This window comes from Cupressus sempervirens, chromosome 10 (genome assembly GCF_028749045.1).
Source record: "Cupressus sempervirens isolate cs-2001-9-10 chromosome 10, ASM2874904v1, whole genome shotgun sequence".
NCBI classification, from domain to species: Eukaryota; Viridiplantae; Streptophyta; class Pinopsida; order Cupressales; family Cupressaceae; genus Cupressus; species Cupressus sempervirens.
Genome location: NC_143127.1, coordinates 805,654,179 through 805,669,696, shown reverse-complemented (window position 1 = coordinate 805,669,696; position 15,518 = coordinate 805,654,179). Strand labels below are relative to the sequence as shown.

The 15,518-nt window shown below is 33.7% G+C and overlaps 1 protein-coding gene across 1 annotated transcript; it reads left to right on the top strand.

The window, feature by feature from the left end:
- Positions 1 to 6,657: 6,657 nt before the first annotated feature.
- On the top strand, positions 6,658 to 7,296 carry LOC149536372 (protein JOKA2-like). Its single transcript, XM_089803255.1, has 2 exons — positions 6,658 to 6,775; positions 6,919 to 7,296. Exons 1-2 carry the CDS (start codon positions 6,758 to 6,760, stop codon positions 7,288 to 7,290), a joined length of 390 nt encoding a protein of 129 aa, XP_089659381.1. The 5' UTR covers positions 6,658 to 6,757; the 3' UTR covers positions 7,291 to 7,296.
- Positions 7,297 to 15,518: the final 8,222 nt, after the last annotated feature.

Genomic DNA, 15,518 nt, shown 5'->3' with positions numbered 1-15,518 from the left:
GGACCCACAACACCGTTAACTTGGCCAGAATCTGCAACAAGAGAACTAGAACTAACACCTTGGGCATCCACCTTGGAAGTAGAAGCAATTCCCAATACAGATTCAACAAAGTATGTTATGTTTAGGACAGTAATTTGTTTATCAGTATAGTGGAGATTGAGCAACAACAAGATAAGAAGAATATTGAAAGTTTCGATGTTTAATTGTTCAAGTGGTACTTATGGAGCTTGAGTAATTGATTCACCTCCCCTCTTAGTTATTCTAAACACTTCTAACAATAATTCAATGAAAAATTATAAGAATTAATCTTTTGATTATCAAATTATGACGATTACTAATATTACAATCCAATGAAACATCATCTATAGTAATGAACCCGAAATGGGGACATTAAAGTGGTATCAAAGCTTAAAGGATTGCCAAGCGAATCAAAGTTAGAGATGAAAATGGAGGCCAGATAGTGAATCATTGTAGACGAGCCAAACTGAGATCTATACATGCAAAGTGAGATGGACTTAATAGATCAAAACTTTCTATTACTTTCTAACCATTATAAATAGTATTTGAAATTATTTCATCTAATAGTGGGGATATCACAGTTCAGAAGGAAAGGAGAATGATTTCTTGAAGGGTTTCAAAATGAATCATAGACATAGATGAAAATGGAGGCTAGAAAGTGAATCAATGTAGAAGAGCCAAATTGAGATCTATACATACAAAGTGAGTTGTACTTAACAGATCAAAATCTGTTGTTACTTTATATCCATTGTAAATAGTATTTGAAATTCTTTAATCAAGGTTGACCTAATAGTGATATGTAAATCCTTTAACAGGGTGAAATTTTTGAGAATAGATTGAAGAAGCGAATAAAAGAGGGAGATTGTTGAGAACATACAAGTATGACTAATATGCTTCAATCGTTGTTTTTTCACTGATGTCAAACCTTCTATTTTATAGTAAGATAACTACTTATAAGATTTAAGTACTATCACTTATTTGATTGATGAAGAGGATTTGATCAGAAGATGTAACAATAGCACCTAGAGGAAAGGTTGAGTTATGATTATGTAAAGCAGTACAGGAATCAGTTAAGATAGTCATAACATGATGTATAGATAATCTACTTAAGGTTACAAAGGTTGGTTACACTAAGAAAGTTAAGAAGAACAAGTTACACAAAATTTATTTGCCAAGCTTGATCAAGTGGATAGTAGGTGCTGAGAAAATTCAGTGCAAGCCGAGTAGAAAATTAGTTGGATTTGAGTAAAAGTTCATTCTAGTGTATGCCAAGCAAAATAGTGGATGCCAAGTAAAGTTTAGTTGATGCCGAGCACCAATAAACTTTAGTTCATGCCAAGTGATTATTCAGAGGATATCGAGCAACTCAATATATGTCGAGCATCAGAAGCAAGATAATGCCAAGCTACTACATTATTTAAAAAATTGTGAATTTGATGGATATAAGCCAACAAGTTTGTTTTCTTCGATTATGTGAACTAGGTGGAATATAAGATTGATGAGATGGAGGTGCAGAATCCAAGGTAAACTATTTTTAGTCAAATTCAAAGAGAATTCTAGGAGAAGTTTCTAGAAGAGATATGGAATGTGGGGTAGATTCATTGTATCCTACCTAATCCATCCAAACCCTAAATTGGATGATGGAGAATGAGTGGGAAAAGATCTTAATTTCTTATTTATAGGAATGGTTGATCATGAAGCAAGGCTATCATGTGCAAGAACCTGAGGAAGATAAGGAGTCAAGAGTTTTGCTTCGTCAAATGACCTAAGAGAAGAGTCTGCAATGACATGTTAAGCAAGAAGGCTTAAGGATATGAATTCTTAAAGGGTGAACAAGCTATTGGAGCTGCAATGTATAAAAGGCCAAGCAAAATGGAGGACTAAATAGTGATCTGTAATCTGCAAGTGAAGTTGCAAGTTTTTATTAGATCAAAGCCTTACTATTACTCTCTAACAATTGTATCAGTTTAGAGTAAATCCTTTTGATTAAGGTTGACCTAATATTCATTTGTAAATCCTTTAACTAGGTGACATTCCAAGTGAATAGTCTAAAGTCTCTAACAAGGCTCACTCCTAACACGGTGATTGAAATCCTTTAACAGGGTCACATTTAATAGTGTGTATTGAAACCTTTAATAGGGTTGGCCTTTCATAGGGCATCACTTCAGAAGAGTGAAAAAGAGTAGCATGTTATTGATGGTTTTTCCCAAATTAGGTTTCCACGTAAATCATTGTGTCAGGGGTGTTGATGAATCTGTTATGTTTCATGTTTATATTTCTGCAAGTTGATTTGACAGTAACCTACAAGTTTTAAGTGATTGCATAATTTTATGGATGCATGCATGGGTATAAATGTTTTATGGGTTCGCTGAGCTGTGAAAAGTTTTATTTATACATATGGACCTTGGATAACTGATTCACCCCCCAGTTATTCTAAAGTATTCCAATAGAAATTCTAATGGAATTTTCTAAAGTCCTAGATAACAAGGCCACTCCTAATAGGGTGATTAAATCTTTTAATAAGGCACATTTAACAATATCTTTTGTAACCTTTAATAGGGTTGACTCCTAAAAGAGCTCACTTTAGAAGAGTGAAAATTGGTGATATGTTGTTGGTGGTTTTTTCCAAATTGGGTTTCCACATTAAATCTTAGTGTCAAACTTGTGTGGATGTTATTTATGGTGTTTTACTAATTAATGTTTGCATTCCACAAGTCTTCTATATTTATGATAGTGGACAACTAGTTTATGTTACTAAAAGTTTATTGTAGAGATCGAGCTATGGAATGATAAGATGTTAAGTTGTTTAAGTGTTTGTTTTTTCAATTGGTACATCTGGACCTTGGATAAATGATTCACCCCCACTTCCCTCTCAATTATTCTAAACATTCTAACAGGGTGGTAGTCATTTCAAAAATTTCATCACCATGAAGCAATATAAATATTAACAACAATAAATTTAATATATACAATCACTTAGTAGACATATCCAACTTGAAACTTAACTCATACATCAACATCTTTTCAAACTATTATCAAACCATTCCTTGCATTTATGATTGTTAGTAAATTTACAGTAATTACTTAGTGATATCTAATATTCCCAAGTTGCAATAAATTATAAAACATGTAAATTAACTTGCAACACAAATAATATTCGCACAATTTTGAAATCAAAATTTAACGTGGAAATTCTATTAAGGGAAAAACCACCTTTCATGGACAACCCAAATTTTTCACTCTTCTGAAGTGATCTCTATTATGAGACTGCCTTATCAAAGGTTACTAACATTTTGTTCATTGAACTTGTTAGAGGATTTCACCAAAAGATCATCTAGACCTTATCAGTTCCCATCTAGGACTAAAAAGAGTGATGCAATTTAAAGGACTTAAAAAACACCACCAATCGATGTTACCATATATGGTTTCAGAGACTTGTTAGGTCCACTCGATACTTTCAAGATTTTTTTCTACAATGGTTAAATAGTAATAGTATAAAGTGATCTATCAAGAATAGAAACCACCTTTACTTGTTCAGATCTCAATTCTTTATCTTTCTCTATATTTTACTCACTAGTATGATTTTGTCTTCCACAAAATTCTTTTCTTCTCTCCTCTCTTCTCTACTTGGTTCACTTGGCTTAATAGTTCTTACTTCTCCTTCAACAAATTCCCTCTCCACAACATCATTCAATCATATATCTTTTAGTTTCATCAATTCTGTGATAGCATCACAATGAAGTTATCAGCCACTTTGAGCCAACATCCTAAAAATGTCATTTTCTCCTCCTTAAATAGATTTTTCAATCCTTCTAGATCTTTTTATCTTTTTTTGCTTAAACAAAATCATTGATCTTATATGTGCAATTGAACTCCTTCATACAATGAATTTAGACATATAATATACAACTTTACATATAACTATGTATCCATCCCTATCCTTCTTCAATTTCCTTCCTAAAATTTCTCTATCATTGATCTTGCAACAAACTTTGACTCTTCATAATAGACCTTCTTGATTTTTCCAAATATCCATCAAAATTTAGCATAAGATTCTACTTTCTCAATCTTGTTCATTTGACTGCCATTCACTAAATATTACATTTACTCAAGAAACATATAAGTCTGTTAATAATGACTCCCTCAGACAACACTATGTTCTTCATCCTTTTTGCTACCACTCAAGAAATATTGTAGTCACTCACTAAGTATGGTCTCCCTCCTTTTGACTCAGTTAAGCTTGTGATTTTTAATACATCAGAACAATATATTATTGTAAAACAATTAAACCTATATTACATAATCATTGTCCAACTCACTGAAGTACCCATTAAACACCTTACATATCAATACTGACTTCATCAATCAAATTCTCTCCATCAATTAAATGATATGGTACTTTTTTGAGTTAGCGCAATGTCTAGCTAGTTAAGACTTTGACATCAATGCCACTATAACAATTGATATGACTCCTTTACATACATTAATAACATAATCATCTAACACTCTCTTGTTGATATGAGACTGTTTTTAGGTGAAGAACCTATGATAGAACAATCATTATTTTGTTAATGATGTCAAACCTATTACCTATTGGTGAGACAATTGCTTTTTGGTTTGAAAGCTATCATTTACTTGATTGATGTAGGGGATTTGAGAAGAGGAGATAATAATAGCACCTAGAGAAAGGTTGAGTTATTTGGTATGTAAAAGAAGCACTAAGACCAAGTAAGACATTGCTACTATAGTGAATTGTTTATCTGCTTAAAGTCTAGAATGAAAGATCACTCAAGATAAAACTAGAAGAAGATCAAATATGAAAAATGTCTACCGAGCCTTGCCGAGCAGTTAGTGCAACTTGAGAAGAACTTAGTGGATACTGAATGAAAAATAAGCCTTGCTGAGAAAAGATAAAAATTAGTACAATCTGAGTGATTGTCACTATATGTAGAGTAAAGTTTAGTTGATGTCGAGCATTAGTAAACTTTAGTGTTCACCGAGTAAACTAGTGTTGACCAAGTGGAAGAACAGTATGAAAGTCGAGTGACAACATATTGATGCAGAGTGCCAATATTCATGTTAAATCATAGATTTGGTGAATCTGAGTTGACTATTTTGTTTTCTTGAATTGTGTGAAAACCTCTTGTAAGTTTGGATCCTTATTAGTTTGTATACATGTATGTGTATACATGCACACACACACACACATATACATGTATACACACACAAATATATATATATGTATATACATACATACATATATATATGTATATACATACATACATATATATATATATATATATGTATGTATGTATGTATGTATGTACACATACATACATACATATATATATACACACATATATACATATATATATATATATGTATTTGTGTACATATGTGTGTGTGTGTGTGTGTACACACACACACACACACACACACACACACACCTAGAAACACAATTTTGAAGTTTCTAAGAACAATACATTTACTCTATTTTATTAAAATAATATATCTTGAAAAAAGATAAGTGACTTACAATATGGTAATAAACATGTTCAATTTTTCTAGTTACCACCCATTGTGGCACTGTTTGGTATATTTTGATATGATGATCAACAGTCTCAATTCAAATACTCTTAATGTTGTTGATTTTAAATGAAACATAAGAATGTGATCAAATGGATGATAAACATGTACTTCATCAAGTCCCTTTAATAACACCATTAAATGTCTAGTCGCTAGTCATCATACAACCTAATGGTAGAGGGTACTCTCTCATTTGCCTAATTTGTAGTTTGAAAGAATTATTTTTTCAACATTCTTTTCATTTGTGTCTTTCCATGACTAAGATAGTTTAGTCACAAGTTTATGGAGAACTTGCACTTTTGAAAAGGGGTTACATGTTCAATCTCATGTGTGTAACCTCACTTGTATGACTGTTGGGGGCCTCTCACAAGGAGTGGGGTGCTGGCATATTACCATAAGTTGTTTGTAGTGTTGGATATAAACTCTATGGACTAGCAAAGCAGAACAGCAACAAATCACATTCCAATAGTTGTGCATTGCTTGTGCCCCAAATTAATAGTTTTAAAGGAGACATAAACTACTATTTTTCCCATTAATAAGTTTTAGAAGTACTAATAGCTGATAGTTTTTAACTATTTTTGTTTTATAATTGGTGAGATGTCGACTACTAATAAGACATCTGTCCATAAATATTGTCAATTTTGAGATACCTTTAAATAGATATTAGGTAACACTTTGAAATGACCACTTTTGACCATTTAATGCTTAATAAATTCTATAAGAAATTTCATTAATACCTTCAAATATTTTATATATATAATTAATTTGTATCCAAGAAAACCAAATATTTACTAAACAAAATTCAAAATATCATTTAGACTAAACATATGCACGAAATAAGATCTAATGCTTCCCATAAAAATATTCTCTTTCATTCTAGTTACCTAGACGACAGGCGAATTTTAGCACATTGGTTATTAATCAGAATTTGAAAGTGTACTCAAACTAAGAATGACATTCAAGTCGCTCCAACTTCCACACGATAGGGAGAGCCGTCCAGCCACGTTTTTAACTATAAAAGTTTCGAGGACGGGTGGCCTTCGGAAGTTGAGGCGTTTGTTAAACAACATAATGAATTTAATAAACCGATAAAAGCTTTGGCACTGATGTAAATTGTATGGTGTAGGATTTGGCAAGAGCTAAGGCCGAAGATATGGATATCCACATCAAAGTAAGAGACCCAGTTTTATATTTACTTGCGATTCCTTCGTTATTTTTACATGTCCGCGAGAAAACAAAGCTAATCCTGCCTTAGATCATGTATCTCGTTTCATTTCCGAGGTTTCGTAGATTCATGTGTTTCTTCTTTTTCAGGTTCAATATGAAGATGAAAAGAGGCGTCTCGTGGTGAAGCCTGACATATCTCTTGATGACCTAAGAGATTCTATTTCTGAGCTGTTCAAGTTGAGTGCTAATGCCCAACAACTTGACATATTATTTACAGACGAAGATGGAGAGAAGATAACTATGTCGAATGACGAGGATGTGGATTATGCGCTCAATGAGGGAGTCTTCCCTATTCGTTTCGAGGTTTCATGGAGTAGAAAACATGCCTCCACTCATTTCAAAAACTGCAATTACTGTAACTGCGGATTCAACAACTTTCATGTATTCCATTCGGGTCACTTATGCTGCTGCAAATGGCAACACCCACACAGCTCCTCGGCCCCGAGGGGGTTCCAGTAAAGAAATATGCACGGTAATTAACCGAGATGCATTAAACAATGTCAATTTCTTAACTCATTTTGTCTCTGACAAACGGTTTTTGTGTGCAGGTTTTGAAATACCAATCTGAAAAGTTCGAAAGACGGGGATGCTGTAGAACTGTTTACGATAAGTAGTGGTTATCAAAGTTTTAACGTTAGAAACAAACCTTGCAAAGTGATTTTTATTATTCTTGTTGCCTTCCATTGGACTATGATTACCTATGTTCTTGATTTTTTCGCACATTTATAATCAAAATTATGGTGGAGGTTTCATTTTACTTCAGTTTACAGCGTACAACTGAATTAATAAGCTTAAGAGGAGAAAAACAATCTTGTTTATTCATTCGATTTTACAGTAAAACTGGAGTCCAATGTTTTTATAAATGTAATCAATAGTTATATTATTTTTAATATTGTTTTTGGGTGGGTATATGAAGAAAAAGGCGAAAGACATTTATATGTTAATCGTCTGAAACAGTTTTCAGTCAGTTATTGTCTATCTTACAACATATTTTATGTAACAAACCACATAATATAATATATAACTCTTTTTGAACTTTCTTAGTCTAAAATTTATTCGTTCTTACCTGTTATTTCCAAATACGAGTCTTAACTTTATCATTTAATTGAAGTATACAATAATAATTGATGATTTCTTAATACAAGAGCTGCTTTGTTGCAGCTGAAGTCCCTGCTATATCAAATAATTATGAATCAATTGTAAAATGCCAACTGTCAATAATAGTTTAAAATTGGAGTGGGTTGAAAATGGCCTAGGAAGAGAATGGAAAGCAGAATGGGAGTGAAGCAGCGGCTGCAAAGGCAGTGGTTGTGTTTTCTCCCGAGGCCTCATTTAATGGTGGAGGTTGTAGGATTTAAACAACAGCAGCAATACAATAATTAGAATGATAATATTCAGAACAGGGGAGAGGCTCTGTTTTACTGTAGAGAAAAAAAAACTGATATATTATTCCAATAACAATTGCTGTTCAGCCAATACATTTATTCAAATAAGAAAATTGTTAAAACTAATCTCTAACACATAGATCAAAACATAGATCTGGAGTTCTGACAGTGGTTTTAGCATTATTCCATGCCTTGCTAAAGAGCAAATATAGGAATTTAAAAAGAAACTACTAACAAACTACAAAAGAATGCCGATAACTATGCAATCTAACAACTATGCATGAAAGTTTTAATTGTAATTCCTGTGAACAGCGGTGGAACTGGAGTTTTCCTTTTAAGAATACTTTGATCGTAGCATCAGATCTTCTACATACTCCCCCTTGATGCTAAGAGGACTAACAATTTGATCTCTGAGTGCCAAAAATTGATCTTTTGCAACTGCCTTTGTGAAGATGTCTGCGATTTGCTCCTTTGTGCTGATGTACTTCAACTCAATCGCTTTATTTTGTACCAAATCTCTGATGAAGTGTTGTTTCAAATCAAAGTGTTTGGTCTTGCTGTGATGAACTAGATTCTTGGCCAATTTAATGGCACTTATGTTGTCACAAAAAATCGCAGTAGGTTGAACCTGTATCTCTCCAATTTCTTCAAGAAGCTTTCTAAGCCATAAAGCTTGTGTGCCAGCTGAAGTGACCGCAACATATTCCGCTTCTGTAGAAGAGAGAGCAACCATACTTTGCTTCTTTGAACTCCATGTAATTAAACCGGAAACCAAAGAAAAACAATTACCAGATGTAGATTTTCGGTCATCCAAACAACCTCCCCTATCTGAATCACTAAAGCCAACAAGCTCAAACTTATTAGAAGAATAGTGAATGCCAAAATCTATTGTGCTTTTCACATACCTCAAAATTCTCTTGGCTGCCTTCATATGTTCCTCTGATGGATTTGTCATATACCTTGAAACCAATGAAACTGAATAAGCAATATCAGGCCTTGTGTGAGTTAAAAACATCAAACTCCCCACAATGCTCCTGTATGATGTCTCATCAACAATTTCAGCACCATCATCTCTACATAATGTAACTCCATGAGCAATTGGAGTGGAAAGAGGTTTACAATCAGCCATATCAAATTTCTTCAACATATCTTTTGCATACTTTTCTTAACAAATAAAAATTTCATCTTTACCTTGATAAACCTCCATGCCAAGAAAGTACTTCATGAGACCTAAATCTTTCATCTCAAACTCATTCATCATAGCAAATTTAAATTCATCTTTCATCTTTGAACTACTACCCATATATAACAAATCATCAACATACAAACTCACAATGAGAATTTCATTACCTTCTTGTTTGTAGTAAAGGGTAGGTTCACTCTTACTTCTTTGAAAGCCATTCTGTTGAAAATATCCATCTATTCTTGCATACCATGCACGTGGTGCTTGCTTGAGGCCATACAAAGTCTTCTTCAACTTGTAGACATAATCTTCTTTGCCTTGAATCTCAAAATCTTGTGGCTGTCCCACATATACCTCTTCTTCTAAGTACCCATTCAAAAAGGCACTTTTCACATCCATGTGATGAATACTCCATTTTTTTTGAGCTGCAAGAGAGATTAACATCCTAATAGTTTCTTGTCTTGCTACTGGTGCAAAAGTTTCTTCATAATCAATGCCATACCTTTGAGTGAAACCTTTAGCAACCAATCTTGCCTTGTGTCTTTCAACACTCCCATCACTATTATACTTGATCTTATAGAACCATTTTGTGCCAATCTTCTTCTTCTTATGTGGAAGATCTACAAGCTCCCATGTTTCATTCCTATCAATGGAATCCATCTCTTCATTCATTGCTTGCATCCAAACCTCATTAGAACATGCATCTTCAAAATATGATGGCTCAAAATCAGCTTTAGCAAGTAATGCAAAATTTACTGTCTCACCTATTGCATCTTCTTCATGTGCTTGATTTTGACATCTCTCATAGATATCACTCAATCTTCTTACCTTTCTTGGAGGACTTGAAGATGGACTTGCTATTGGTATTGGTGAGGGGTTTCTTGGTGGGCTTGGTGATCTTGAAATAGAACCATTAGCTGGCTGCTCATTATCATTATCAGCAATATCATCATCATCCAAAACTGATTTTGGCTTTCCAACATGTTTTTTTTGATGACCATAAACTCCCCTTTCATCAAAAATCACATCTCTTGAAACAACAATCTTATTAGTAATAGGATTGAATAATCTATAAGCTTTGCTTTCCTCACTATAGCCCACAAAAATACATGATTCACTTTTAGCATCTAGCTTTTGCCTATTCTGATCAGGGATGCAAACATAAGCCAAATAACCAAAAACTTTAAAATGATTTACGTTAGGCTTTTTCTCATACCATGCTTCATATGGAGTCATCTTGTGTAGGGCACTTGTAGGACTCCTGTTGAGAATATATACGGCTGTAGCAACTGAATCAGCCCAATAAGAATTGTTCAAACCCTTGGTTTGTAACATGCTCCTTGCCATTTCTACTATAGTACGGTTCTTCCTTTTAGCCACTCCATTCTGTTGGGGTGTGTATGCAGTTGTGAGTTGTCTTTTGATCCCATTCATCTCACAAAATTTTTGAAAATTTTTTGAGCAAAACTCTCCTCCATGATTTGTTCTCAGACATCTAATTGTGTTCCCTTTCTCATTCTCTACACGAGCTTTAAACCTCTTAAATGTATCAAAGGCTTCATCCTTAGTCTTCAAAAAATACACCCAACACATGCGTGAGTAATCATCAATAAAAGTAATGAAATATGATGACTTACCCAAGCTTTGTGTTTGCATAGGACCACAAATGTCTGAATGAATAAGCTGAAGTGGGTGTTGGGCCCTCCATGCATTGTCTTTTGGAAATGATTCTCTTGCATGCTTCCCTTTTGCACACCCTTCACAAATTTTTTTATGTTCTTCAACCTTAGGCAATTCAAAAACCAATGCATTTGATTTTAGATTCTTCAAACTATTGAAATTCAAATGGCCATACCTGAGATGCCACAACCAACTTTTGTCCTCATAGGCCATATTGACAAGCTGATTGTCATTTTCACCAAACTTCAAAGGAAACATCCTATTCTTTGTCATAAGAACAACTGTAATCACTTTATTTCTCTGATTCTTATCATAGATAGTAGATTTCATGTTCTCAAATACCACTCTATAATTCTTCTCACATAGCTGCCCAACACTTAATAAATTATGCTTCAACTTGGAAGTATAATAAATATCTTGAACACTTTTCATACCTTCCTTTGTTTGAACATCCATGGCTCCTTTGGCCGCAACATCCACAGTATTGTTATTACCAAGGGTAATATTGGATCTGTAACTATCATCAAGCTTTGAAAATATTTCACTGTTACTAGACATATGGTTAGAGCATCCAGAATCCAAATACCAAACATCATTCACATTACTTTCACCTTTCCCATAACACAAAAATAAATTACCCGAGGAAGGATCCTCATCTTGTTGGACATAATTTGCATTATTGTTACCTGATTTCAGTCTACACTCTCTCTCAAAATGTCCATACTTATTGCAATGATAGAATTGGATGTTCCTTTTATCAAATCTACCTCTACCTCTTCCTCCTTGAGCACCTCCTCTTCCTCTGGATCCTCTTGAAAAATTCTGATTTTGGCCCCTTCCTGAGCCTTTCTTTTTGTTACTACTGCTGCTAGCACCATCGTTCTTTGAAATTTGCAATTGGGAAGAAAAAGCCTTCTCATTAACACTGGTAGATGTGTCCCTTATTCTATCCTCATGTGATATAAGAGATCCAACCAATTCATCATACTCCATGGTAGCTAAATTTTTTCTTTCTTCTATGGCAATTACTACAATATTCCATCTTGGGGTTAGAGATCTCAATACCTTTTGTATTATTTGCTCTTGAGCAATAGATTCACCCAAAGTGGCCATTTTATGAGTCACGTCTTTCACTCTCACACAAAAATCTCCCACACTCTTTGTCTCCTTCATCTTCAAGTTCTCATATTCTCTTTTCAAGGATTGTAGCTTCACAACCTTGATCTGATCATTGCCATGGTAAGCATCTTTTAGAGTCTTCTAGGCCTCTTTTTCTATTTGTGCATCAACAATTCGGGGAAACAAGCTCTTATCAAGAGCCATCTGGATGTGAAACAATGCCATTGCATTCTTCTTCTCAGCTTCTTTCTTCAATCTCCTATCATTAGGTTGGAGAGTATTCCAATCTGTAGGCTCTTCATATCCAGATTCAACGATCTCCCAATAATCTTTCCCAATCAAAAATGTCTTCATCTTGATTGACCAATATTGGTAATCAACTCCATCAAACTTTGGGATTTGCAAATTGTTTTCCATGTTGCTGTCTTTCAAACACCTTCAGCTCTGATACCAAATGTAGGATTTAAACAACAGCAGCAACACAATAATTAAAATGATAATATTCAGAACAGGGGAGGCTCTGTTTTATTGCAGAGAAAAAAAAATTGATATATTATTCCAACACCAATTGCTGTTCAGCCAATACATTTATTCAAATAAGAAAATTGTTAAAACTAATCTCTAACACATAGATCAAAATATAGATCTGGAGTTCTGACAGTGGTTTTAGCATTATTCCATGCCTTGCTAAAGAGCAAATTTAGAAATTTAAAAAGAAACTACTAAAAAACTACAAAAGAATGCCGATAACTATGCAATCTAACAACTATGCGTGAAAGTTTTAATTGTAATTCCTGTGAACAGCGGTGGAACTGGAGTTTTCCTTTTAAGAATACTTTGATCACAACATCAGATCTTCTACAGAGGTTTCCAAGGCATCGGGCACTATTTAATTTTACAAACGAGCTTTTGGAGCGGAAGAGGTTGCCAAGTCTTTGCATCCTAAGCGCAAGGTAGAGCAGGAGCCCCCATTTGAAGTTCGGTGCTATAGACGAGATGGAGGAAGCCGGTGAAGAGGTGAAGCCGGTGCTTTTATAGGTGATAAAACCCTAAATTAAGCGGTGCCGAAAAGTGTGCGATTGCAGGGATTACTCAAGCGTGCATCTTGATCTTTGATTCTCTGAGGAAATGACAAATGTATTTAATTTGAACGTCGTTATTATGCTTCGTGTTTTCTATGAGTGTTTATCAGCGTGCCCATGCCCATGCCCATGCCCATGCCCATGACCTTCTTGGTTTGTGGGAACCCCAGGATACGGTTTGAAATTCCAATTAATAGGACAATGGTAAAAGTGCCCACCTCTCGCAACACCAATAGTTTATTCCGTGATTGCTGTGAAGCGCCATGTTCTAAATCAAATCACAAATTTTAAAATTTTCTCAGCACGTGAAGGTGTCAAGTGACAGTTTTTCTCGGCACCTTAAAGAGCCGAGTGGGAGGAAGAGTCGAGTTAGCTCGGTACCTGAAGGGCAACTCGGCACCTATGGATGCCGAGTGAGCTCGGCAGTGTGGATACCAAGTGAGCTCGGTCACCACTATAGGGTGGAGCTCGGTAGAAGAAGGTGTCGAGTAAGTTTGGCAAAAATTGCAGAGATAAAAACTCAAACGAAGAGCAAGCCGAGTGAGCTGGTTTATAACATGAATATTTTCACTATTAAAATCAGAGAGCCACGACTTAAAATATTCAACAATAATCTTCTCAAAATGCAATGTATAGAGGAAAAACAACACATTCAAGTATGCCTGCTTGCTTTCTATTCAACTTTGATTAAAACCATTACATGTAAATCTGGGAGCATTGGGTTCATCTAGAAAACCCTAAAATAATCCTAAATATTCAAATTGATGAAACTTCAACCTTTAAACTTTAAACTTGCAGCTCTAATGGCTATATACAATAGCACCTGGAGCAATCACTGCTTCATAGGTCGAACCACACAATAAACTACGAACTTACAGAATGACTAGAGAAGAAACACGTGAAACTGCAGGCACAAAATGAACTTTCTTCTTTCTCTGCACTTTGACGACTGGATCTGCTAATCAACTTCTTTCTTCTTCCTTCTTTGCAACTTCTGATCTACTCTTCCTCTTACTGGTCGAATGAATGTGAGACATTCCTTTTGTTTTCTACCACACAAAATTTTCCCCTCTTTTCCAAATTTGAAAATTCACCTACCGCATTCATGTTTTCTATGTGTTCTACAATCTGTTAGGGGTGGTAGGTAGGCGTTTGGCTCCAAGAGCAAGACAACCACCGCATTAAATTCCAACACTATTGTGATGTGCAAAACACAATTTAGCATGCGCCATTCTGATTAGGATCTTCCTCAAGTCATCCAAGTTTAAATTCAGCATGTGCCATTCTGATTAGGATCTTCCTTAGGTCATCCAAGTTTAAATGTTGAATGGCGGACATATTAAGTGGTATCATCTCTATTTCGTTTGAAAGTTAAGAGATTGCTATCATTTAAAAATTTTGGGGGTCGAAGATTCTGTTTAAGTTTTAATTTATATTTTTTTGATTGGTTATATTTTCAATACAATTTCAATTTGGAGCTATCATTTAGTAAACACTAACTGATTATAAATTAATTAATTTTCATTCAATTTCAATTTTTAAAGAGGTCTTTAAATTTAATTTTTTAATTTGAATAATGTATTTTAAATGATATTTAATGCTTATATTTCTATGGTATGACTTGTGTTAATTTTAACAATTATCTTTTTAGCATAAATTTGACAACCATCTACAAGTCACAATTTAAATTTTTATTATAAACACAATAAACTTTCAAAGCTAATTTAATAAGCACCATATAAAGATAATTTTTTTATTTGAATTATGTATTTTAAATGATATTTAATGCTTATATTTATATGGTATGACTTGTGTTAATTTTAACAATTATCTTTTTAGCTTAAATTTAACAACCATCTACAAGTCACAATTAAAATTTTTATTTCAAACAAAATATACTTTCAAAACTAATCTAATAAGCACCATATAAAGATAAATTTTTTATTTGAATTATGTTTTTTAAATGATATTTAATGCTTATATTTCTATGGTATGACTTGTGTTAATTTTAACAATTATCTTTTTAGCTTAAATTTGACAACCATCTACAAGTCACAATTTAAATTTTTATTGTAAACACAATATACTTTAAAAATAAATATATGATTTGCTAAAATTATAAGTTTCAAAGATATAACTATTTTTTTGAAATTTAAAAAAAAAAGATGAAGTCCTAAAAAGAAAATAAAAATAGAGTAAAATATTAAATATTTTATAATATATCTATATTGGCAAGTA